Source organism: Leuciscus leuciscus (assembly GCF_965113295.1).
Source record: "Leuciscus leuciscus genome assembly, chromosome: 7".
NCBI classification, from domain to species: Eukaryota; Metazoa; Chordata; class Actinopteri; order Cypriniformes; family Leuciscidae; genus Leuciscus; species Leuciscus leuciscus.
In genome coordinates, this window is record NC_138731.1 from 23,725,510 (window position 1) to 23,747,930 (window position 22,421).

Genomic DNA, 22,421 nt, shown 5'->3' on the forward strand with positions numbered 1-22,421 from the left:
TCATGTCAAGAATCAGCCCTCTACAACTGGGTGTGTTACTTTGGTCACTGTTAAACTGTTTATAACAGATATCTAATCCAAATTCCTCCTTTCTGTAAGTGAGTATTATTATTTAAATTGTATGGTTCATAATAAGATAATAAACCTTTCATTAAACACATGCAAGTGAAGGAAATCTGTGAGGCCTGTGTGAAGCCACTCAGGGTCCATTCCACAAGCCATCAGGATGGACGTGAGACTTATAGGGTCCGGGTACATTTTTTTAAAGTTTTTAAAAAAGTCTCTTATGCTCATTAAGGTTGCATTTACAGGAATTTGATACAGTAAAAATAGTAATATTCTGAAGAAATTATTAGAATTCTAAATAACAGTATTCTATTTTAATACATTTTAAAATGTGTATTATTCCTATGAAAGCAAAGCTGAATTTCAGTCTTCAGTGACACATTCCTTCAGAAATAATTATAATATGCTAATGAAGTGAAAACATTCTCAGTGTTGAAAACAGTTACACTACTCAATATTATAATTTTTTTAAATCAGGATTCTTTGATCTATAGAAATTTCAAAAGAACAGTATTCATTTAAAATAGAAAACTTTTGTAAAATTATAAATGTCTTAACTGTCACTTTTGATCAATTTAACTCATTTTTGAATAAAAGTATTAATTTCTTTAAAAAATGTTTTATTAAAACAGCGCTTTGAAGACATGGAATTTGAACAGACACTACAAAGGTCGTAATATGACGCACACTCTATGGTGTCTTTTTTAAAAACATAATTCAACAAATAATACACCTGAAATATAAAATTATCCAACTTACTGCTGCATTCCTGCAGATTTAAAGTTTGCAATCTTTTAATTCAGCTAAGAGGTCACGCCATAACGTATTCTTCTTCTATTGGTCACATGTATTCACGTGACATGAATTCGCAGGTCAGAGTTCACCTTTGGTTCACCTGTCTCTTACAGTCAGTCAATGGAATGAAGATTGTAGTGTGATCGTCTCTTAACCCCAAACTATTGAATGGTAGTGGACATGAAAATAGACGTGCATTTTATATTTTATATTTATAAAAATATATGTATTTTTGTTTGTTATTTAAATCACCAAAAGTTTGTAAACTAAAGAAAAAGTTTCTCACAAATATCTCACCTAATCATCTGAAATAGTGTGCTCACGGACAGATGTACCATTAAACCTAAAAATGTATATTTATCCGTCATCCAATTAGCATGCTGGGAGCTCTAACTGCTTTCATAGTAAAAAAAGTAAATTGTGGCAGAATGTGAGTCTGGGCTCACCTCTGGGTGTCTTGTGTAACCCAGCCAAACGATTCCACCACTACATGGTGGCTTGCAGCCAGTCAGCACCCATACCACTGCCAGACACTAATGAGCATGTTAAGACACTCTCAGCAGAATAACTCCATAAACTGGACCCTGCTTCACACCCCGTCCTGATCCTTCATCCATACAGTCACCCAGAGTCAATGCTGGAAAACACAACACTGCTATTTTTACTCACCACCACCAACACACCTGTCAAAGGGCAAGAGCAAAGGACACAAACACTGTCTAAGCCACACGTACACATAAGAGTGACTATCACATGATCACGTGCACATCATACTCGAACAAAGTGACTCCTGCTGCATCACACCTGGAGAAGTCTGTACTTTACTCTGTAAAGGCAAAGCCGCTGACATGAAGAGCATCACACTGCTACTCTTTGAGCTTCAAATCAAAAGCAGAGCTGATGAAACACTTCAACAAAGCTGATCCAGACAGCAGAGGAAATAAAAATGATCAATGTCAATCGCAGAGGAGGAGCATAGATATAAATAATTAAGAGGAAAAAATAAAATAAAAAAGCTGTGTCTTTGTCATCTCATCAAAGCTTCGATACGCAGGAAACATTAAGACTAGATGCTGGGATAATATTCCCAACCTTAAAGCTTTGACAAATGACTTTCCCAATCCTTTGTGATTACCACATACATGGAACCACATCCCCAAAAATCCAGCATTTTACAGATTGCTATAAAAGCATGTTTTTTTTGTTGTTGTTTTATTATCTCTAAGTAAAAAAAGTAACAAAATTATAGTCACAATTGCCTTTTTATTGTTTTTACTTTGAGTCTGAAACTTGCTTTGACTTAAGGCCAATTTATACTTCTGCGTCGAGTGTACGCCGTAGTGTACGTCGTAGGCTACGCACGTAGGAGATGCCGTCGTGAGCATTTATACTTCTGCGAATGTCTGTGTTGCTCTGCAGTTACACCGCCGAAACGCTAGTTGGCGCGGGTGGGTTTTAATGTTCCACTGTGTTTACATTCCTCACGGCTGTTTTGAGTTTAGGTTTCTACGAGCAATGGCGACTGAAGGAGTCAGATGGCTGTATTTCCGCACTTCTTCAAGCAATCTCTCGGTTTCCATGGCTCTTCACTGATCTTCGGAATTTAAAAATGGCGGGCGGGCGGTACAGAGTGCAGAAGATCATTCCGGAAATGCGTAGGAGGAAACGCGATGCTATCCAGCCGACCAATCACAGATCTTGCGGTCCGCGTCGCCGCGACGCGTAGTTACATTTTTGAGGAGGTGCGCGTCAGGGTACGGCGAAGGGTACGACGTATGGTACACGTCAATGCGTATGCTACGCCGTACCTTCTACGCGCACCCGACGCAGAAGTATAAATTGGCCTTTACAAAGAACAAATTATTAAAAAAAAATGTATATAGAAATTTCCATTACTGAACATTTTATTTTTCTAAACTTAATTAATAAAAATCATTAAAATCAAAAAATCATAAAAATCAAAAATCAAACTAAAATTATCCAAACATTCTCTTTTACAAAGTTTGTGAAAACTTTGTGTATTATCTTTATGGCACTAAATGGCAATGCAAAAATTATAATTATCTGAAATTATTCGCAGTGGTTTAGACTCTGTAGTAGTCTATAGAAATAGTCTCCACAGACAACCTGGGCAGGATGGAGGATGACTTAAAAGTAATTTTATTTATATATATATATATATATAAATAAAATTATATACACAGTATATATATATAAAAAACAAAGACACGCCATTAGAAATTGCTATGCAAAAAAAAAAAGCTACATTTTACTGCTTTCTAGAGAAAGACAGTCTATAAATGACTGACTTACAGATGTTTCTACAAACTAAGTTGGAATAGAAGAAAGTATTTGAAGTATAAAAAAAGTTACACACTTCACCTTCAAAGCAGAAGACACATTGTTTGTTATCAAGAACTGATCAAGTATCTTTTCTAAAAACCACTCATTGTCACGCAACACACGCTGTCACACAATGTGTTTATTTAGAGCATCTGCCAGCTTGCTATTCAGTCATGTTTTTCTTTTCTGCCATGTGCAAGCATGTGCGTGTGTATGTGTTCTCATTACACACACAGTTAAAATGCAGGCTGTGAAGTCACGGCTATTGATTATGATGGAAAGCTGACAGACAGCGTGTCCCACTGCGCTACATTAACATGATGCTATGTAAGCATGATCATGACTGAGCGATTGACTTCATATAGAGGATCCAGCTTTACAGCGCACATGCCACTTCAACATTCACTCTACTCCACTTGAGCGAGTACATTTTCCTGTCACTGTGTGAGCTCAAGTGTGAGTTTGCATATGCTTGTGTGTATGAAGCAAAAAAACAACAGAATATTTATGATGTCATAAACATGACGTGTTGCTGACAGTAAAATTACACTGCATGAGTACAAATATACTATATATGCAAATACGGTGTCAGAAATTTACTTTGACATATGAAAGATTTGTCCCCTGCCTAGTGTGTATTGTGGAAACTGTGTGATATATTCAGGTTTTTTTGATGAAAGAAAGTTTCAGCATTTATTTGGAATATAAATCTTTTGCAACAGTATATGGGCCAGATTTACTAATAGCTTACATCAGTGTAAACCCTCTTTTGGCCTAAAAAAAAAGAACTGTCAGGATTTACTAAAGACACGCAGTGAAAAATTTGCACTGAAAAGATGTGACATCTTTGTGACACACCTAAGACACACACACACACACACACACACACACATGTGTGTGTGTGTGTGTGTGTGTGTGTGTGTGTGTGTGTGTCTTGGGGTCTGTAAGATATTTTTTCAGCAAGGGTTCATTTAATTAAATCAAAAGACTTAAGACATTTAGGGCCGGATATACTAAACAGGGCAAATTAGCGTGAGAGCGCAATTCCAAAAAAGCGCTGAGATATATATTCTCTTCTTCCTTTCCCCTCAAACCGTGTATGTGGTCTTACCAACTGATTTTACTGTAGTGGTCTTGATGGCGGATTCGTCTCCAATCTGCTGCCAAATCCAGTCTGGTGCAGTTCCACTCTGGGACCACTCGGTGGCGCTGCATCTGTACTGGCCCTCATCTGTGGGGAAGGCATTATACAGGAACAGGGTGAATGTGTCGGGCCGAACCCGCTCCACCCGAATCTCTCCATAGCTGCTGCGCTCCCTATAAGTGGGCCCAGGAGTGACCGTGCCCTCTCGATCCACAGAAGCCACGTTCACGGCAGGACCCGCGTCCTCCTTATCCGTCCACTGCCATATCACTGACAGGGGACCCAGAGTGTTGCTCACAACGCAGGTCAGCTGAATGGTCTCCCCCTCCATAATCTCTGAAGAGTTACTGGATAATGACACAGTGATGTTACTTCCTATGAGAGACAGACAAACAAGAGTGGAATTTAGACATTGTTCTTTGGAAACATGACACAAGTGCTAGTTTATCATGATAATAGTAGAGTAAACTTATATTATGTATGAGTAAATTACTCATGACAAGCTGAACAAGAAACTCCACAAATTATCATTGGGTGAAAATTTTAAGTACTTTTAAAGTCCTCCTGCACAGCACTCAATAATTGTATCCCTTAAACGCATCTTTACAAATCAAAATGACATATTTAAACACTTTTTATGTATAGCTCTCTAGAACGTCGGATAACTGTAATTAATTTGATTACCCTTTGGCTTGACTATGTTATCAAACAGCTTATATTGCTAATGTTACACAATCCATGTTCCCATTCACCATCAGCCAGACAATTGCCTTCTAAAAATCAGCATCCTTAGAAAAGCTACAAACATCATAGAAAGTCAGTGGAGAAAGACATACTTCATCATAACATCATATACATTATTTACCCGCTATATTGCTATATGTACCCACATTTTCCTGTCCCTTTTTAAAGGTTTCTTGTGCTCACTGTTAAAATTCCCACAGAGCATGGTAGGAATGATAGGAAAAACCCTGCCCCGCACGTTGACGGGTTTGGTTGCAGTGACGGTAGGAAACGGGTGGTTTCAAACCGCGTTTTTGAGACTCTCTTTGGTACACTGCAGTTTTAAGGAGAAAATACTTGGCAATGTCGTTGACTGATGTATTTACACATGGTTTGTCTTAAAGTATATTAAAACACCACATAGAGCACCAGGGCCTGAATTTCATTTTGGAAAATGGGGGGGATTTTTTATTTGAGTGGGGAGTTTAGACTTTTTTTTTTATTACATGTATCTCGCCTAAATGTATACTCACTCATTGCATTTTTACAATGGGGTAATTTTGGTCTTAAGAATTTACACAACACAAGGAAGCTTGATTTCAATCTTTGAATTAAATTGAAAAAAGTAGCACAAATAAATACAATAAAATAAAGATACCAATAAAGAGAAATAAAGAGAAAAGTTTTTGCTTAGGTCTAACACTAGTATTCAGAAATACTACAGAGACTGAATAAAGTAATCAAATGTAAAATAACACTGGGTAGTATTTTAGTCCTGACTAAATTAAATACATAGGCTATTAATCCTGATTCCTTAAAATGAAAGCTATGGTTTGTTGTTTTGACAACCAAATTAATGACAGACACATATGGCTGCTGTCACTGTAAGAGCTAGTGCACGGATCCTGTTTTCATTATACGGTCACGTGCGATTTATGCTTATTTAAGACATAACCGACTGTGTTTAGACTAGGATACTCACCAAGACCGAAATTAACATCATTTTCGCATGTTTTTGACTGTTAAAGCGATAAAATCCACGAAAAAATTACTTTTGTTACCCGCGAGCTGTGTGTGAGGCGGCTTTACTTTATGTATGTGTGCAGAGAGAAAAAAAACATCTCTCAGACAGCGCGCAAGTACTGAATAGTTTCAAATCGCGTGAATGTTTAAACTGGTAAAACTTTAAAAGATGTGCAAATGGTAAACTTTAGTTACTCATGATGCAATGCTGGCCCGATTATGCAAGTGACAATTCCGTCTATCCCGACTCCCGAAACGCGAGAGTGTATTATCGCCGCCTGCAGCTCTTAACGAGCTGAAGACGCAGCACCGCTGAATCACTCACGCTGTTTGTGAAATTGCGTCTCGCAGACAGTTTTAAAATGACTGATTTGATTTTATAATCTGTGTGGATTAATTTACCAATACAACCTACATGCTAAAGTGAATCAATGTTTGCGGGAATTTCCCGCATTATAAGTGGGGGACCTGCGGGAATGATTAAAATTATGCGCAATACCCGCAATCCCGCGCCGAAATTCGAGCCCTGAGCACATATAAGCTAAATAAAAAAACTTGATTTTCACCACAGGGAAAGTACACAAGAACACCATTTTCTGTGTATGCATTAGGCGAGCAACCCCATCTACTTGAATGAAGAAAGCAGGTTACCAATACATTTAATTAACACATCAAATTAGCAATACATTTGTATCGTCCGCTTAATTTCTTTTGCCCAATTTCAAGCTGGTCAAGCTAATGCACATTCTAGAGCAATATGATGAGGTGATTCCTTTACTAATGAGGCAACAGGTTCATTTTAACGGAAAGGTCAGCACTTCAGCTTCTCTCATTAATTTACCACTGCAGATGGATGCTGATAATACCTGAAGCAAAAACACAGTTCCAGTTCTCCAACAGGTTCCTTTTAGTTCTACTGGACAGTGTATTGTTTTCATTCATTTTCTTCACATTCTTCATTAAAGAGTTGTAAGACATGAACTAGCCACTCAGATGAATCACACACTACCAGACTAGATTCAAAGCAATAAAACATTTAAAAGTCAAAAAAAAGTACTGTAAACTGTTTTCCATTTATATTTTGAAATGTAATATATTTATGTGATACCAAGTTGATTAAGAGTACAGAAAGAAGAAATCTGCAATGGTTTATGGGAGTGGGAAAGTTTAATGGGCTATGGGTAGTGCATCTCTTTAATTTAAAGAATTATTTTTGATTGAAGTTGAAAGTGGCTTCGACAAAACCTTTCATTAGGTATGAAAGGTTTACACTGTATGTTTTTGTGGCGCTCTACAGCAGGCAAGGCCTCAGACTAGCAGGACTTTTAGGGTAGTTTTCTCATCAAGAGGTCTAGAGCCTGAGAGATCTTGTAAGTATGAGTGTAGATCAAAGCCTTCATAGACATCTCCAGAGTTCTCGACAGGGATTTCACACCACCACATCCCTATAAAAGCAGTGTGTGATAAAACAAAAAATAGGACTTTAAAGAGACAAAGTTTGCACCCTTCCCATGGGTCACCCGAGCCTCCCTTCAGAAAGAGGCTGTAGCAGAACTTCTTGAGAAGAAAACCGCCATGACCAATCGAGCAAGGAACACAAGAGGCTTTGAATTTATGCATAACAAAAGCGAAACATCTGGGGATGAAACCTCTTCAATTGCTAATGTGCTCCCTTTCTCAGAGGACATGAAATAGAAGTTTACACAATGATCAGCTGGAGTACAGTATATGTACCGTCGCCCAACCTAGCCTCTCAGTCTCGTGTATTGTCTGAAAGACCTACTTAGAAAGTTGGTGTGGCCTTGATCATAGAGAGAGAGAGAGAGAGAGAGAGAGAGAGAGAGAGAGAGAGAGAGAGAGAGAGAGAGAGAGAGAGAGAGAGAGAGAGAGAGAGAGAATGTGTGGGTGAAGAAAGGGCTGAACACTGTGTTGTCTTGATTCCATGCTGTAGCTATCAATCTACTGCTCTGATAACCCTGCAAAAATCTCTGTGCAGTTATAGTTGTGGTGTGGACACTGCTTTTTTAAAACTTTTGTTATAGACATCATCCTGGATGAGAACAGGCCTGTTCATCCAAAAATGACAATTGTGTCAATTTACCTTTATGTCGCTCCAAACCTGTATGATTTTGTTTTCTGTGAAAGATCAAATAAGATATTTTAAAGAAAGTTTTTGTCCATACGATGAAAGTCCATGAGGTCTAAAACAACAACATTGGACCCCATTGCCTTTCATAATATATAAAAAAAAAATTTAAAAAAAAGAAATTTTTCTTTTATGTTCCACAGAAAAAAATGTGTCATACATGTTTGGAACAATGTTAAGGTTAAAGGGTAACTCTCGCCAAAATGCAACCTAAGGATCGACTATTTTTGACTGTCAAAATGCCGGCGGACACAGCTAGAGTGAGTTGTTCAAAATCTTTCTTTTTAGTAAACTCTGTCTACACAAACAATATTCTGAATGCTCGAGTTCATGTGTAGAGCCCCTGGTGATACTTCAAGCAAAGTTTCATGTTGTGTCGAGCCTTCTTAGTGTTTTAAAAATAGCGATTTTGGATGCTATCATAGAAGTGCCCCAAGCACTCCCATTCAAAAGGCAATTTGACCGAAAACGAAAATATGGTCAAACTTAAAAGTGGCGTTTCCATTCTAATTACGCTTTTAAACAAAAGTTTGCCTCAGGTAGATTAACAAAAAAGACCCTAGGTTGCATTTTGGCTAGAGTTACCCTTTAATAAATGATGACAGAATTAAAAAAATTTTGGGTGAACTTTTGATTTGAAGTCCCCCTATTGTAAAAATTAAGCTTTTAATGTTGTTTATATGTCTATGTGGTGTTTTTAATATGCTTTAAGACAAACCATGTGCAAATTCATAAGTCAGCACCATTGCTGACTATTTTCTCTTTAAAACTGCAGTAAAATCGCGGTTTGAAATTGCTGGTGTTTCTGACGTCACAAACTACCTTGTAACCAATCACGTGCACGTGTGATCGTCAACGAGTAGACCTCTGAGTTGGTGTGAGTGAGTGGAGGTGCATATAATTTGCATATTTATAGACCCGCATATACTAAATGAGGCAATGGTGTAGTTACATTCAAGCTATTTTAAGGCAAAAAAAATAATATATATATTTTTGGTGATCAAAGATGAGTTTTAAGGGATACAATTATTGACTACAAGGGGACTTTCAGAAGGAAATTGCCACTATCATATGAGAGGACCAATTATGGTTTCTTGATGTAGCCTTTATTAAGGTTCTTGTAGAAACTTGTAGGCCCTTTTAAACCCTCTAAAAGCAGATCCCCTGGGGAGAAGGAAGGATTTCCCTCAACCTATAGAGTCTGATAGGACCGTTGCTGAAAAGGGCTGATTCGGGTGGCGAAGGTCCAAGCAGAACAGATGTATTCTTACTAACCTTTGATTAACCTCCTCTCCCCCATCTAGCTCTCATCAACTCATTGAGCCCAGTTGTGGTTTCTTTGCCTGGGCACAGTCACATCCACCTTGGGGATCTATCAAGGCTGTGCTGATGGCGACGGAATTTCCACCATCATTTCATGCTTGTTAGACTTGGCTTTTCGAGTAGCTCTCGCTTGAAATGCAATGCTATTTCAAGGGCTTTCAGGACTCCACAAAACGAGTTGTGAAAAAATGCTGTGCATTAAACAATTTTACACAGTCCTGTATTATCCACTCACAAGCACACCACCAGTGTCAGGGCAGCTACTCTGAAAGTGCAGCTTAGTATATAAACAATAGTAAAGCTACCCTTTCAAACAGAACTATTTTGAAGGTATTTAATTGGGCATCGTCTTTTTAAATAAATAGCATGATCATCAGATGATACGTTTTTTAACAATCGAAGTAGCATTTACACTACTGTTCATATGTTTGGGGCCCAAAAGCCTCTTATGCTCACAAATGTTGCATTATGTAAAAACAGGAATATTGTGAAGTATTAATACAATTTAAAATAGCCATTTCCCATTTTATTATTCCTGTGATCGCAAAGCTAAATTTTATATATATACACACACACACACAGTGTTGGTGAAAGTTACTTTGAAAAGAAATGCAATACAATATTGCGTTACTCCCTTAAAAAGTAACTAATTGTGTTACTTAGTTATTTTTTTAAGAAAAGTAATGCGTTACATTACTTTTGTGTTACTTTTTCTCACCTGTTCTGGGTGTTTTACAACAAACAAAAGTACTCTTTTTGGCCAAATGTAAAGACCCTTTCACACCGAAAGTGAAGTAATAAGCCTCAGACCTAAAACTGAAACTAAAAAAGCCTAAAACTGATTTTATTCATTTTGAGGAATACTGAATCTTTTTTGTGCAAGTGAGATGGAATTAATGCACGCTCACATTTAGTCTAGAACTACAATAACCATCATGTTTACACACAACACCTCTGCACTTTTCTCAACAATGGGACAGGAGAGCTGTCAGTCAATAAATGGGAAAACAAAGTAACTCGTGTTACTTATTTGAAAAAGTAACTGAGATATTTTGTTGTAAATGTTAAAAGTAATGTATTACTTTACTAGTTACTTGAAAAAGTAATCTGATCACGTAACTCAAGTTGTTTGTAATGCGTTTCCCCCAACACTGTATGTATATGTAACCTAGATTTTTACCCATTACTCCAATATTACTAGCCATGTAAACCTATACAAACGTTCTGTCAGATTATTTGATGTACATTAACAACCTCAAGTACTGTAAAAAAACAAAAAAAAAACACTTCTAAATCCCATGCCAACATGTTTTTCATGTTTTGTCAGGCTTTTATAATGAGCTGAATTTTGAAAGTTATCAGGATTTTGTTGTTCAAGTAAACACACACACACACACACACACACACACACACGTGACAAAAACTGATGTAGAATTCAGTCACACACACTCCTTACAGCAAAAGCTTTGCTATTTTGAAAACAGCTAAACTACTTTTACACTACCGTTATTTTTTCTCCCATTTACTTAGTACTTCCAACAGTGGGAGTCTGCACTATGAGAGAGCACCTGGCACAAGAACTAAAAAAACAGCAGACAAAATATTGGGTGATATTGAGTGTATACTTTAGAAAGCAAGTAGAACTTAAATGGCAGTTTGCCTCCACAATATTACTAAATCAATTTCTGAACTCTCTACTTCTTTTAAACTGCTAGCTTATAAGCTAAACTAGATCAGAATAATCAACTTAAGGTGATGAACATCAGAAGTGAGGCCGAAAGGTTCATCATTTCATTTAATAAGCGAGCTGTTGAGAGGTATCAGCCTACTACTCTAGGGGCCAGTTAGAAACAGAGGGCTGATGAAGAAGTGTGATACTCACTCAGAGGGGTTACAGTGATCTGAACGTTTCGGGACCGCTTGCTGCGGTCGATGAAATCTCCAGTGGGGGTCTTTTCCCGCTCCGTCACTCTGCAGATGTATTTCCCAGAATCCTCTGGCAGTAGCCGCTGCAACTTGAGCAGGTGGATGGAGGGGCTCTCTTTGCGCACGGTCAGGAGGCCGGACGCTTCTCGCTCCACATAGTTGGGTCCCAGTACGGGCACGGCGCTGGGCCCGATCACGGCTACGGGTGAGCTGCTGAAGACCCACGACACCGAGAAGAAGCGCTCTGGAACATTCTGAGCGTCAATGGTGCAGCGGAGCTCCAGCGGCTCACCAGCCGTGTAGGCCCGGCGCTCGGTGTTCACCTGGATACTAAAGTCCCGATCTGTGAGAGAAAGAGAGAGAAAAGATGATTTAGCCATGACAAAACAGTCCACATTAGACTAACTTCAAACCGACACACATCAAACGCAAACGAATCCTCATTTATAGGACTAATTTTCTTATGATATGCAGTTTGCGCGCCTCATCAGTAAAGCACTTTCTTCACTTCATTTGGCTTCTTCAGAGGTGATTGCCCCTGGGCTCTAATTACTACAACACACTTCCTGAGAAACACTCTAACTACATAAGTACATGGCACTGACACAGAGACAGGACTCAGGAAATGTACAAGGGGGGGTGATGATGTGTGTTTTTACATGCAGTCATTATTTGCGTTTCACGCTGTGCACCGCTCTCCAAAATAACAGCACAGTAAACAGGCCTGTGCTAAAAGAGGAATTCACAGATCACAGGGAAACAAAGGCCAGTGGCTGTTTTTCCTTTTCTCCTGTGGTACTCAAGCAGCATGATGCTCCATTAGGACATTACTGCCCGCCTGAATGGAGCCGGTCTGCGTATTAGGACTAAATCAGAATGCTTCAGACAGATTAATTAGCAGTGGAGATGAAGAGCTGCACATGGAAACGAATGGAAAATCAACAGGATACATTAGGCGAATACATATACCCCAGTATTCTAAATCAGTCTGTTGTGGAAGAAAATCTAAATTATGACTAGATGACTGCTGTTATACTGATTTTTTTTTCATGGGCAGATCAATCTTTCATAATAAGCATCAATGGCTAATCAGCACATTCCATATCAATAAATATTCTAAACTCCTACTTTTTACATCTATTATCAGTCCTAGTAAATTTTGGATTAAAAGGGTAGCAATCAATGGGCATTAATTAGGGTTGGGTGATACACTGAAAATGTAAATTGTGAATGAAGCAACATTTGCAAGGATTTTAATGTAAAGCTAAATTATAAAATAACAACTTAAAAGCTACATGACATTTCTCACTAGCAATGTAATAACGGCTCTGTTCTTGGAGCAGATAAACTTACAGTTTCGCTATTAATAAAAACGCTGCTTTCTTTCTCTAATAACTGCATTAATAACTGCATTAGGCTGCTATCAGTGGCTCAAGTCTCCGTTGCTAGCTCTAAAATGATGTTTTGGAATTAGCAACGGAGGCTTGGGATTAAATGCGTAAGAAATTAGTCCTACTCACAAAAGAACCTGACAAATCTCTTGAAATACAACATCTGAAGAATGTTTTGAGGTGTGGTAACTGTAGTACAAGTGGATTCATTGATGCCGGGCCGTTGAATTATTAGATAAAGAATGCACACCGAGGTGCAACGGCATTACCACCTTGGGTGTACATTATTTCTCTAATAATTCAAAGGCCTGTTGTCAATTATTCCTTACTTCAGGTTTGTTTCAAATAATCTATTAATAACTCTCAAATTCAACAGTTTGTTTGTGTCATGACTCAAAAAATACTCTACCGCTTATGGGCAGTATAAAATGAAATATTAATATTAATATTTTTATTGTTATTGTGTGCAATGCATTAATATTATCAAAATTAACAGTAAAGACAGTAAAATGTTTATATTTCGAATTTATATTTCAAATAAATACTTCTTTTAAACTTTCTAAAATAAGTATTAGTAAAAAAATATATTAATAATAAAAAAAACTGCACAACCATTTTTTAACATTGATAACAATAAAAAAATATTTATTGAGCACCAAATCAGAATGTCAGATTACTTCATAAATTAAAAAATAAATGTGATATAAATATATAAGCACTGAAAAAGGCTGGAAATATTGAGTTTAACTATCTTGCCCAACCTTAATGTACGTGCATTTTGCGCATATGAGAAACAGTCATGCAGCAATCATCAAGGGCGTTCACTGATCAAGGACCCACTGTACTATGTAATCAAAGCCAAAAAATGTAAGGGAGATGGTATTGCAACAACAACAAAAAAGAGATCAAAAACAAAAAATATTTCCGCTTTAAAAAATAAATCTTGAATTATTCAGCAAGTAATTGTACAAATAATCCCACAGTTTGCAGTGATGTTTCAGCTTGCTCGACAGCTCAGAGAGGGAGACAGCAAGAGTACACTAGCTATACACTAGCTAATTTCTCCTCCATGTGCCCTAAAAGAGATGATTGACAGACAGGAGTACAAAAGTGCTTTGTACGAAAGTCGCACAAAGTAACTATGTTCCCAGAACCCAAGACCTCAGGGGTTGGCAACTTATTAGAATCTAATTATGAAGACATTCTACCTCCTTTTACAGCTTTGTTATAGTCAAGTACAGTACAATAAGATGATTGTGGACAAATGTGGCATTCATAAGGAGAGGAATACTCTCAAAGTCACATGAATAAAGAATTTAGAATGGGAAGGAAATGTCAGGATTGAGGGTTCACAGCATGAATGACGCCATTAGATTTGAATTTAGTATGCACAATAGATTTGTATGACAGCTAACTAGAGAGAGAGAGAGAGAGAGAGAGAGAGAGAGAGAGAGAGAGAGAGAGAGAGAGAGAGAGAGAGAGAGAAGAGACAATTGTGTTGCGACGGAGCGGTTATAACTGTGGTAGCTGGAAGGGGGCTGTACGAACAAGCTGCTGTATGGGATTCGCTGCCAAAAGCTTTGTCACAAAACGAGTCCATCGATCTGCTGTAGTATGTGCTTCAATGAGCCGTCTGATGTCCTATTAATGCTTACCGCACAACTTCTGTTTTTTCCCCCACAGTTCACCAGAGCAATAAACACATTAACAGAGAAAACACACAAACGTTTACACATGTTATGAACATGACATATGGTGTGCATTGAGCTAATGTCAACATAAATATGCAAAATAGAGTAATCACACATGACCGAGCGCGTAATCGCGTGGCTCTCTTCACCAGCTTTGAGCTTCCCTGCTGGAAAATCCAGCTTAATGTGTTTTTTTGGAACATGGTTACTGGTTTCTAGCTGGACCAAGTTGGTTATTGGCTAGTTGACCGGCCACCGTGCTCCAAAAACCAGCTCGAGCATCATGACCAGTTGGTAACTGGTTTGTTGTTGGTCCAAGCTGGTGTACAAGCTAGTGACCAGCTAGAAAACACAGCTACTAGCTGAAACCAGACTTTTCCGGCCAATCCAGCCCAGTCAATTCAGTCAACTAAAAATGAAAATACATAAACTGGCTCAAATCCCACAAAAAAAAGACCCACCCAATCACTCCTGCACAGACAAGTGCACTTTCAATTGTGCCTAACAGGACAGAACCCAGTGAGCATCTTGTCTAGCTAGAAGGGACTTGGACACAGCCAGCTAGAAAAGGGGATTACAGACAAATCTGTCTTCTCTCGTCTCAGTGTTGCTCTTGAAATGCTCTCTGGAATTTCTAATGGGAATCTCAGTCAGGTGAAGCCTGGCTTGCATACTGAAGGATCAGGTCGTAATGACTTCACCTTGAAAATCCATTCAATATTTGTTTAAAAACAACATTCTAATAAAGTTCCCAGTGTTTTTAATGAACCCTTCCTGTATGCAATTTCCAGCATCTTTTAAAGAAAATGTGAGCTGTAACAAACTCACAAAATCATTATTTGTATTTAGTTAGTGTTGTTTGTTAGAAACTGGGACACTTGACCGGAAGATGCTTAAGTTGCATTAAAACAAATGACTATCTCTAAAGGCTTTCAAAAACCATTTACTGTAAATGGCTCCACATTCTGAAACTTTGAAAAAGGCCCTTACCAATAAACATGATAAATGAGTTTATTATAAGCAACTGATTCAGTTCACGGTTTCAAATCCACTCTCAGCTCTGTTAAAAGTCTTCTCTGATGTCCACTCAGAGTCAAGGATTCTTGCACCAAAACATTGGTTATTTAGTGTTACATGACCATTTTTCACTCTTTCTGAAGCGGAATGCATTTTGGTACAGTACCTTTAAGACTTACATTTTTTACAATTGACCATTCGCAGGGAGTTTGATTGACAGACGATCTGACCAATCATACTCCGCCATCCGCCGAATCCGCCATTTTTGTCCGACACAGCAGTCAGGAGAGTTAGTAGATTAACGTTGGATGACTTGAACTTGAAAAATGGTGTACTGACGTCTTTCCACGGTTAAAACAACATTCCTTCTTATGTTCATCCATGTTTATTTGATGCTATAAATTAACTAGAAGGAAGAGATGATCAGTTCACGAGCAGCTTTAACTGAGGCTCTACAGTGATCTGTCATAAAGAGCCACAAAACGGTATTTATTGCTTAAATTTCTTTTAAAAAAGACCGAATTTGAAAGGTGAGACTGTTTCATATCAAAAGTAACCTGGTCTGTCCTGTCGTTCAGCGCGTTTTCAGTGTCCTCTCTGCTTCGCGATGTATTTTTCACTGCGTGAGAACATGGTGTGGCGTGAGAGCGGCGTGGCTTGTCAGACATAGCAACAGTAACTAAAGGGGGCGGGTCTTTGCGAATGGTCAATTGGCTAGACTACAGATGTAGTTAACATTGTTAGGGTGGAGTCACATTTACCATTGCTTGCAATCTGCTTACAAAATATAGTCGTTTCAAAAGAAATCCATGTGAATGGAAGATTCACGCAAGGGCGGAAATGTTCCAGAAGCTGATTTTTTTTTCCAGTTGGTCATGCAAATTCACTGTTGACCAACAGAAAGCTGCTTGATTTTAAAGTGACTTCTGTATGAGTGGTGCTTCATACATTGCTACACTATTTACAATTGACCTTTTTTTTGCCCAAATTGCAGCAAAATGTTTCCATAACTTTAATAATCAGATTGGCCAAAATATTGAATATTGAATATGCATTAATAATTAAATTTGGTGGTCGAATGTTAAAAAAGCCCATGATTGTGACATAGGGTCCAGGACGGTTTCTGAATAACCGCTAGAGCTTAGTTTCAGTAATGGTCTGAGCAGACTGGGAAGAGAGCTATACATTGTATTTCAGACTTTTATTCCAAAAGAGCAAGGAAAACTCTGTTTTCCACAATAACCTTAAAGGGATAGTTCAGGCAAAAAATATTATATTTAGATTTTTTTTGTTGTTGTTTTTTTGGTCCAATTGAAGTCAGTGGTTGGTTTTGTTACCAAAATCCTTCAAAATATCTTCCTTCATGTTCCTCAAAACAAAGTCATATGGGTTTGGAGCAAAATATTTTTGGGTGATATACCCAAACTCCACTTACAGTCAAGGAATTTAGTGTTACATGACCATGTAACAAGAATAATTGATCAGGTGAGCTGAAGGGAAATGGATGAGTCTCTAATCTGTCTCTATGAGGAGCTTGTCTGGTCTGCATTCATCGCACCCTGATCCTACACACAAATTACATGCATTAGACTCGGTCCCCATCTGCAGCCTGGCTCTGTGGAGGTGCCCTTGGGAGACAGCCATCCGACATCCACACCCTAAAATCACAACCTGTCCTCTCCTCGTCCAATCCACCCACCCCTGGGACTCTTGACCAATAACAGGGCTGAATTAACATGCCACTCGCAGCTTCCGTCCCGCAGCGTGTTTGATGAGGAGGTGTGCTGTCACCTCCCATTCTCATCAAACCGCTGGACCAGCGTGCTTTGAGATTGAGTTACTGCCCTGTGTTCAGTCAGTCAGAGAGAGACAGCGCTCATGTCTGCTGTACATGCTGTCTTATGCTCAGGATGGAGCTACGGCTCTGTAATAAATTGGAAAGTAATGGACTAAAGCCAGAGAGATGAGGGTGGCATTTTTCAGCCCCAGCCTCTGTCCCATGAAATATAGCTATTCTGGAGAAGGGGAGAGAGAAAAAGTTCAGATCTATGACACCCTCTACATTGTGTTAAAGAATATCTCACATAATATGACAGCTGTGAGACACACAGTGCACAAAATAGTCATTATTGATTGAACTTGGTGCTATAGAGACATGCCACAACAGGTTTGACCAGTGATATCAAACATCATCGGTTCTAACGGCCAAAAGCCTGGCACAGTGTCTAAAGGTGCCATATTTGACAACAACTGAAAGGGATAGGTAAAGGTGCAGTATGCAGTATGCAATTTCTGTTTTTGTTGTTGTCATCGTTTAATCACCCTTATGACATTTCTTTCTAATGTGGAACACAAAATATATACAGTATTTTGAATATGTTGCATTGTCTTAAAGGGATAGTTCACCCCAAAATGTTTATTCTATCATCATTTCCCCAATCCCAATTCTCTGTCTTACCCCTTCCCCTTAGTTTTGCATGTTCACGTGAGAGTGCAAAACTAAGGGGAAGGGGTAATGGGAAGGGGTAAGACAGAGAATTGGGATTGGGCCTTACTCTCCATCATGTTGTTCCAAACCTGTATGACTTTGTTTTGTGGAACATAAAAGACATTTTGAAGAATGTTGGCAACCAAACAGTTTTAGTGACCAGAGACTTCCATTGTTTAGACAAAAAACACGGAAATATTATCCTTTCTTTCTTTTCCCTCTCGTTCTGTTCACTTTCATTGTTCGGACAAAAACAGTTGAAACATTTTTCAAAATACCTCCTTTTGCGTTCCACAGAAGAAACAACAGTGTGAGTTTGGAATGACATGAGGGTGAGTAAATGATGACAGAATTTACACTTTTTCCAATTAAAAATGTTGGCCATCAAGCAGATGTCAGCCATTGGTGATTACTCAACTGACGGGTTGGTGTCATATGAGTCGATGCGACTGGCTCATTACCTGATGCTAAGAGACCACTGAGACTTCATTACGCAATGCTCTGTGATAACCCTCATGATACTCACAATATCAATGAGTGGAGTGGACATGTGAGAGCCAATGCCTGCTCTGTCCTCTATGACAGGGAGTTCAATGTTAAGAGGATCAGCAACCACGGTTCAGGGACTCTGGTAATGTGCTTAATTTTAGATAGTGATCAGCTCACAGGGCATATTGAAGCATTTCTGCAGGGAAGCAGAGTCATGCACACCCTGTTTTACAGAGCAAGGTAACCATAAGCATGACATGCTTTGTTTAGTGGGGGTGAATTATAATATACACATCTGTGGAGGAAAGTTTTTGAAGAAATTATCACCTTAGTTAGAGCAGACACTATATTTAATTGATATAAAACACTATTATTTTCTTTATATGTATTATAATCAAAAACAAGATTGTGAAGGATAGTACAGTTTGTTGAATATGTCGCACTGTCTTAAAGGGATAGTTCCAAACCTGTATGACTTTGTTTTGTGGAGCATAACCAAACCGTTTTAGTGACCACAGACTTCCATTGTTTAGACAAAAAACACTGAAACATTTCTCAGAATATACTCTGTGTTCCACAAAAGAAAGAAAATCATTCAGGTTTGGAACAACGTAAGGGTGAGTAAATGATGTCAAAATTAGGTCATCTATAATGGTCCAATTTCAGAGTTGTTTGTCCACTGTAAATGTTTTGGAAAGATATGTGTTCTATGTTTCATCAGCTGATCGAATGACACCCAGATACACAATGCATATCCTTCAAGAATCACAAATGGAAGACCATTTTTTGTAAATTGTTCATTAACCATTCTTATGTTAGTTTACATAAGACTGAATTTATGCACAGTATATGCAAATTCTTTCACATTTCATGAATGAGGCCTATTGAAACCATCATACAATACTTCTATCCCTCACAGACTCATTTTTATTCATATCACATTAAATATGATGTTTACTTTGTCTAGGCTAATTTCTTCACACTTAAAGTCTTCACATTTCTTTTTTATATTTTCAGCCACATTCCCACAGCAACTGAATGTGGCTCAAATATGTGCTTTTCCACCTCTGAGAAGAAAACAATGCTTTTCTTTACCAACACCTCTTCTATTCAGTGTGTTAAATTAAATAAATCTCAGTGTATAAGTAGCAATTAGGATCTGAAAGAGCAATTGGAAAGATGCTGTGTTGGACCACCCCCCCCCCCCCCCCCCCCCCCCCCCAAACAATTCACACTCACCTGTGGGCTGAACTTTGACAGACGTCTTCTCTGACTCCATCCGTGTCATGGCGTACCAGGAGCGATCCGGGTCCTGGATCCATTCAGAGGCCTCACAGTAGAACTCTCCCTGGTCTGTGGGCTGCAGTTTGTAGATGGTGAGACGGTAGGATGTGGCGCTGATCTTGTCTAGCCGCAGGTCACCTGAAGATAGACGTTGGCGGTACTGTCCCCCCGGCCGTAGAACGAAGTCCCGTGACAGAGTGACCAGATCACGTGGACCAGAATTGGGGTCATCAGCAGGACGTAGGTACCAGCCCACAGACACGTGAGTATGCTGGGATGTCTGACGTGTGACCTCACAGCTCAGCTGCAGAGTGTCGCCCTCCACTTTCGAGAGAGTTTGAGCAGTGGCCGTCACTGTCAAAGAGTCTGGGATCACTGTGGACGAAACCAAGGGATGAGGTTAGTTTGAGAGTAGAGTTCATGAACAACAAAACACACCCTTAAAGCCATTCAGTCCGTGTCCTATTAACATTTAAACAGGATTCTTTCCTGCAGGGTAGCGCAATCTCAACCCTTTTATTAACTTATAGCCTCCAGAAAAAACAAGCCTCTTTTTGTCCTCAACAACCCCTTACTCTTTTTCTCCCACTGTCAGCCTCTAGGTTTCCAATAAAATATGGCAGAATAAAAAAAACTAAAAAACAACAGAGAATGAATAGAGCACAAAATGAAATATGTACATGCTTTCTTAGGTCAGAATATACTCTGCACAAGAATTTATGCGATATATTAAAATTCTGTCTGAAACCAATAAGCCAATAATTATTTTTATGTTATAACCGACAACCAATTAATGACCAATATAAAAAAGATATACTATTTTGTCAAAAAATATATACTATTTTGTCAAAAAATTTAATAATAAAAAAAAAATTTAAAATAATGAATTTATATGAAAAATGAATATTCAATATTACATTTAAGTTTTTTTTTTTTATAGTGTTTTTAAATAGTAACTTTAGGTAATCATTAGATTACGTCAAAGGTAATCTAAATGCAACAATAAATGAGCATGCACATAACTTAATTGTATCAAATAATTGTATTTGCATTATTACAATTATACTATTTAGAATAGTTTGTTTTACAATACAGCTACAGGTATAATAGTAGATCGTTACAGCCAATATGCTTACAGTAACTTGGATCAGTTTTAAGGCACAGGCATTTAAATGTAAATGTATCACCTGCTAGAACACTAGGATTTGTAAGAGCACAAATTAAGTATGCTTTAAGTGTACTTGCCTTAAGTATGTTTCTGGTCTTACCCTTATGGGTTTAGCCTACACAGTTTCTCTCTTTCTCTTGTGTACAGTGACATAGGCTCACATATGTAAACAACTTGCTGCAGATGCACATGTCATGAACACGTTTGCATGAAGCTGGGGAAGCATGAAAGAAGAACAGACCCGTGGTCGCAGATAAACCAATATACAAACATAGATTTCGTTTTCGTGGACAGCTTGCTATGCTGCCCGAACCCACGCTAGCACACTCCAGCTCAGCAGCAAGGCATTCCAGCACATTTCTGACACCGCGGTTCCATCCTGTAGCGCCGAGCAGACACAACATGATATTCTGCATCCCATTACCGCTAGATGTCTTTGTGCGGTGCTAGCATTGATTAGCACCAGTCAGATCTTCAGCCTGGAATCGGCGTCTCACAGGCTGTGAAAAAAACAGCTCTGACATCACTGTGCGAGAAATGGATTTTCGTGACAAACCAAAATCCTGGAAATAAATCTGTGTGACATCTTGCAAACTGCAGCTGCAATATTTATCTGAATGAGGTGCTGACAGCTGCCAATGGCTCCAATGCCTCAAGTTTCTTTTTCCAAAAATAAAAAATAAAATAAATAAAAACATTACAAATCCTGATATAGCAGGCCTTTAGCGAAATAAAAATGAACTTTTGAGTTAGTGGAGCATGATGACTATTTGTAGATTTCTTTTTCTAAACTGTAGCAGAGAAAAAAATAATTTAAATGACTTTCCAAAAATAATTGTGGCCATAAAAGGTAATAAGTATAACAAAAAAAAGTGCTTTTGAAATTTCAATTGAAGTATATTATGGATGGATCTTAAATCGCTGGGACAGTTCCGGGCTGATCATAGGCCAAGAGGAGATGTATGGAAATGTAATATTGCTGGCAACGAGTGATGAGGTGCATCTGGTGCTTCCTGCACCTTGTCACCCATTCCGTGAATCCAGCATTGCATGTCTCCAGCACTGAAGCGGGTCCAATGTCAATTCAGCCAGCACTTGGAGTAGCACATAATGAAATGTTCCTGGTGCACCTTGCCACCTTGGTAAAATGGTTTTTGAAGAGCCTGAGGTAAACTTAAGTGCATGTACCTGGCTTAAGACAGCTAGACAACATTTCAGTTGAAAAATATCTAATTAACATCAAATTATTCAAGGATTAAATTGACATAAGCTTCTACCTGAGATTGGAACAGATTCCTGAGGTTTAATTCACTAGCACATGGTGCTAGCAACGGCAAGGTTATTGGTTTGGTTGGCAGTGAATGCATTAATTGCTCAAACACAATATGTAAGTTGCTTTGGTGA

The 22,421-nt window shown here is 38.5% G+C and overlaps 1 protein-coding gene across 1 annotated transcript in view; it reads right to left on the minus strand.

The window, feature by feature from the left end:
- igsf3 (immunoglobulin superfamily, member 3) overlaps nucleotides 1–22,421 on the minus strand; it is a 158,375-nt gene that overhangs the window by 39,203 nt on the left and 96,751 nt on the right. Inside the window, exons 3-5 of the mRNA XM_082175670.1 lie at nucleotides 19,805–20,224; nucleotides 11,446–11,832; nucleotides 4,316–4,723 (exon numbers count right to left, since the gene is read on the minus strand). Of these exons, the coding sequence (XP_082031796.1) occupies nucleotides 4,316–4,723; nucleotides 11,446–11,832; nucleotides 19,805–20,224 (1,215 nt within the window). The remainder of the gene's footprint in view (nucleotides 1–4,315; nucleotides 4,724–11,445; nucleotides 11,833–19,804; nucleotides 20,225–22,421) is intronic.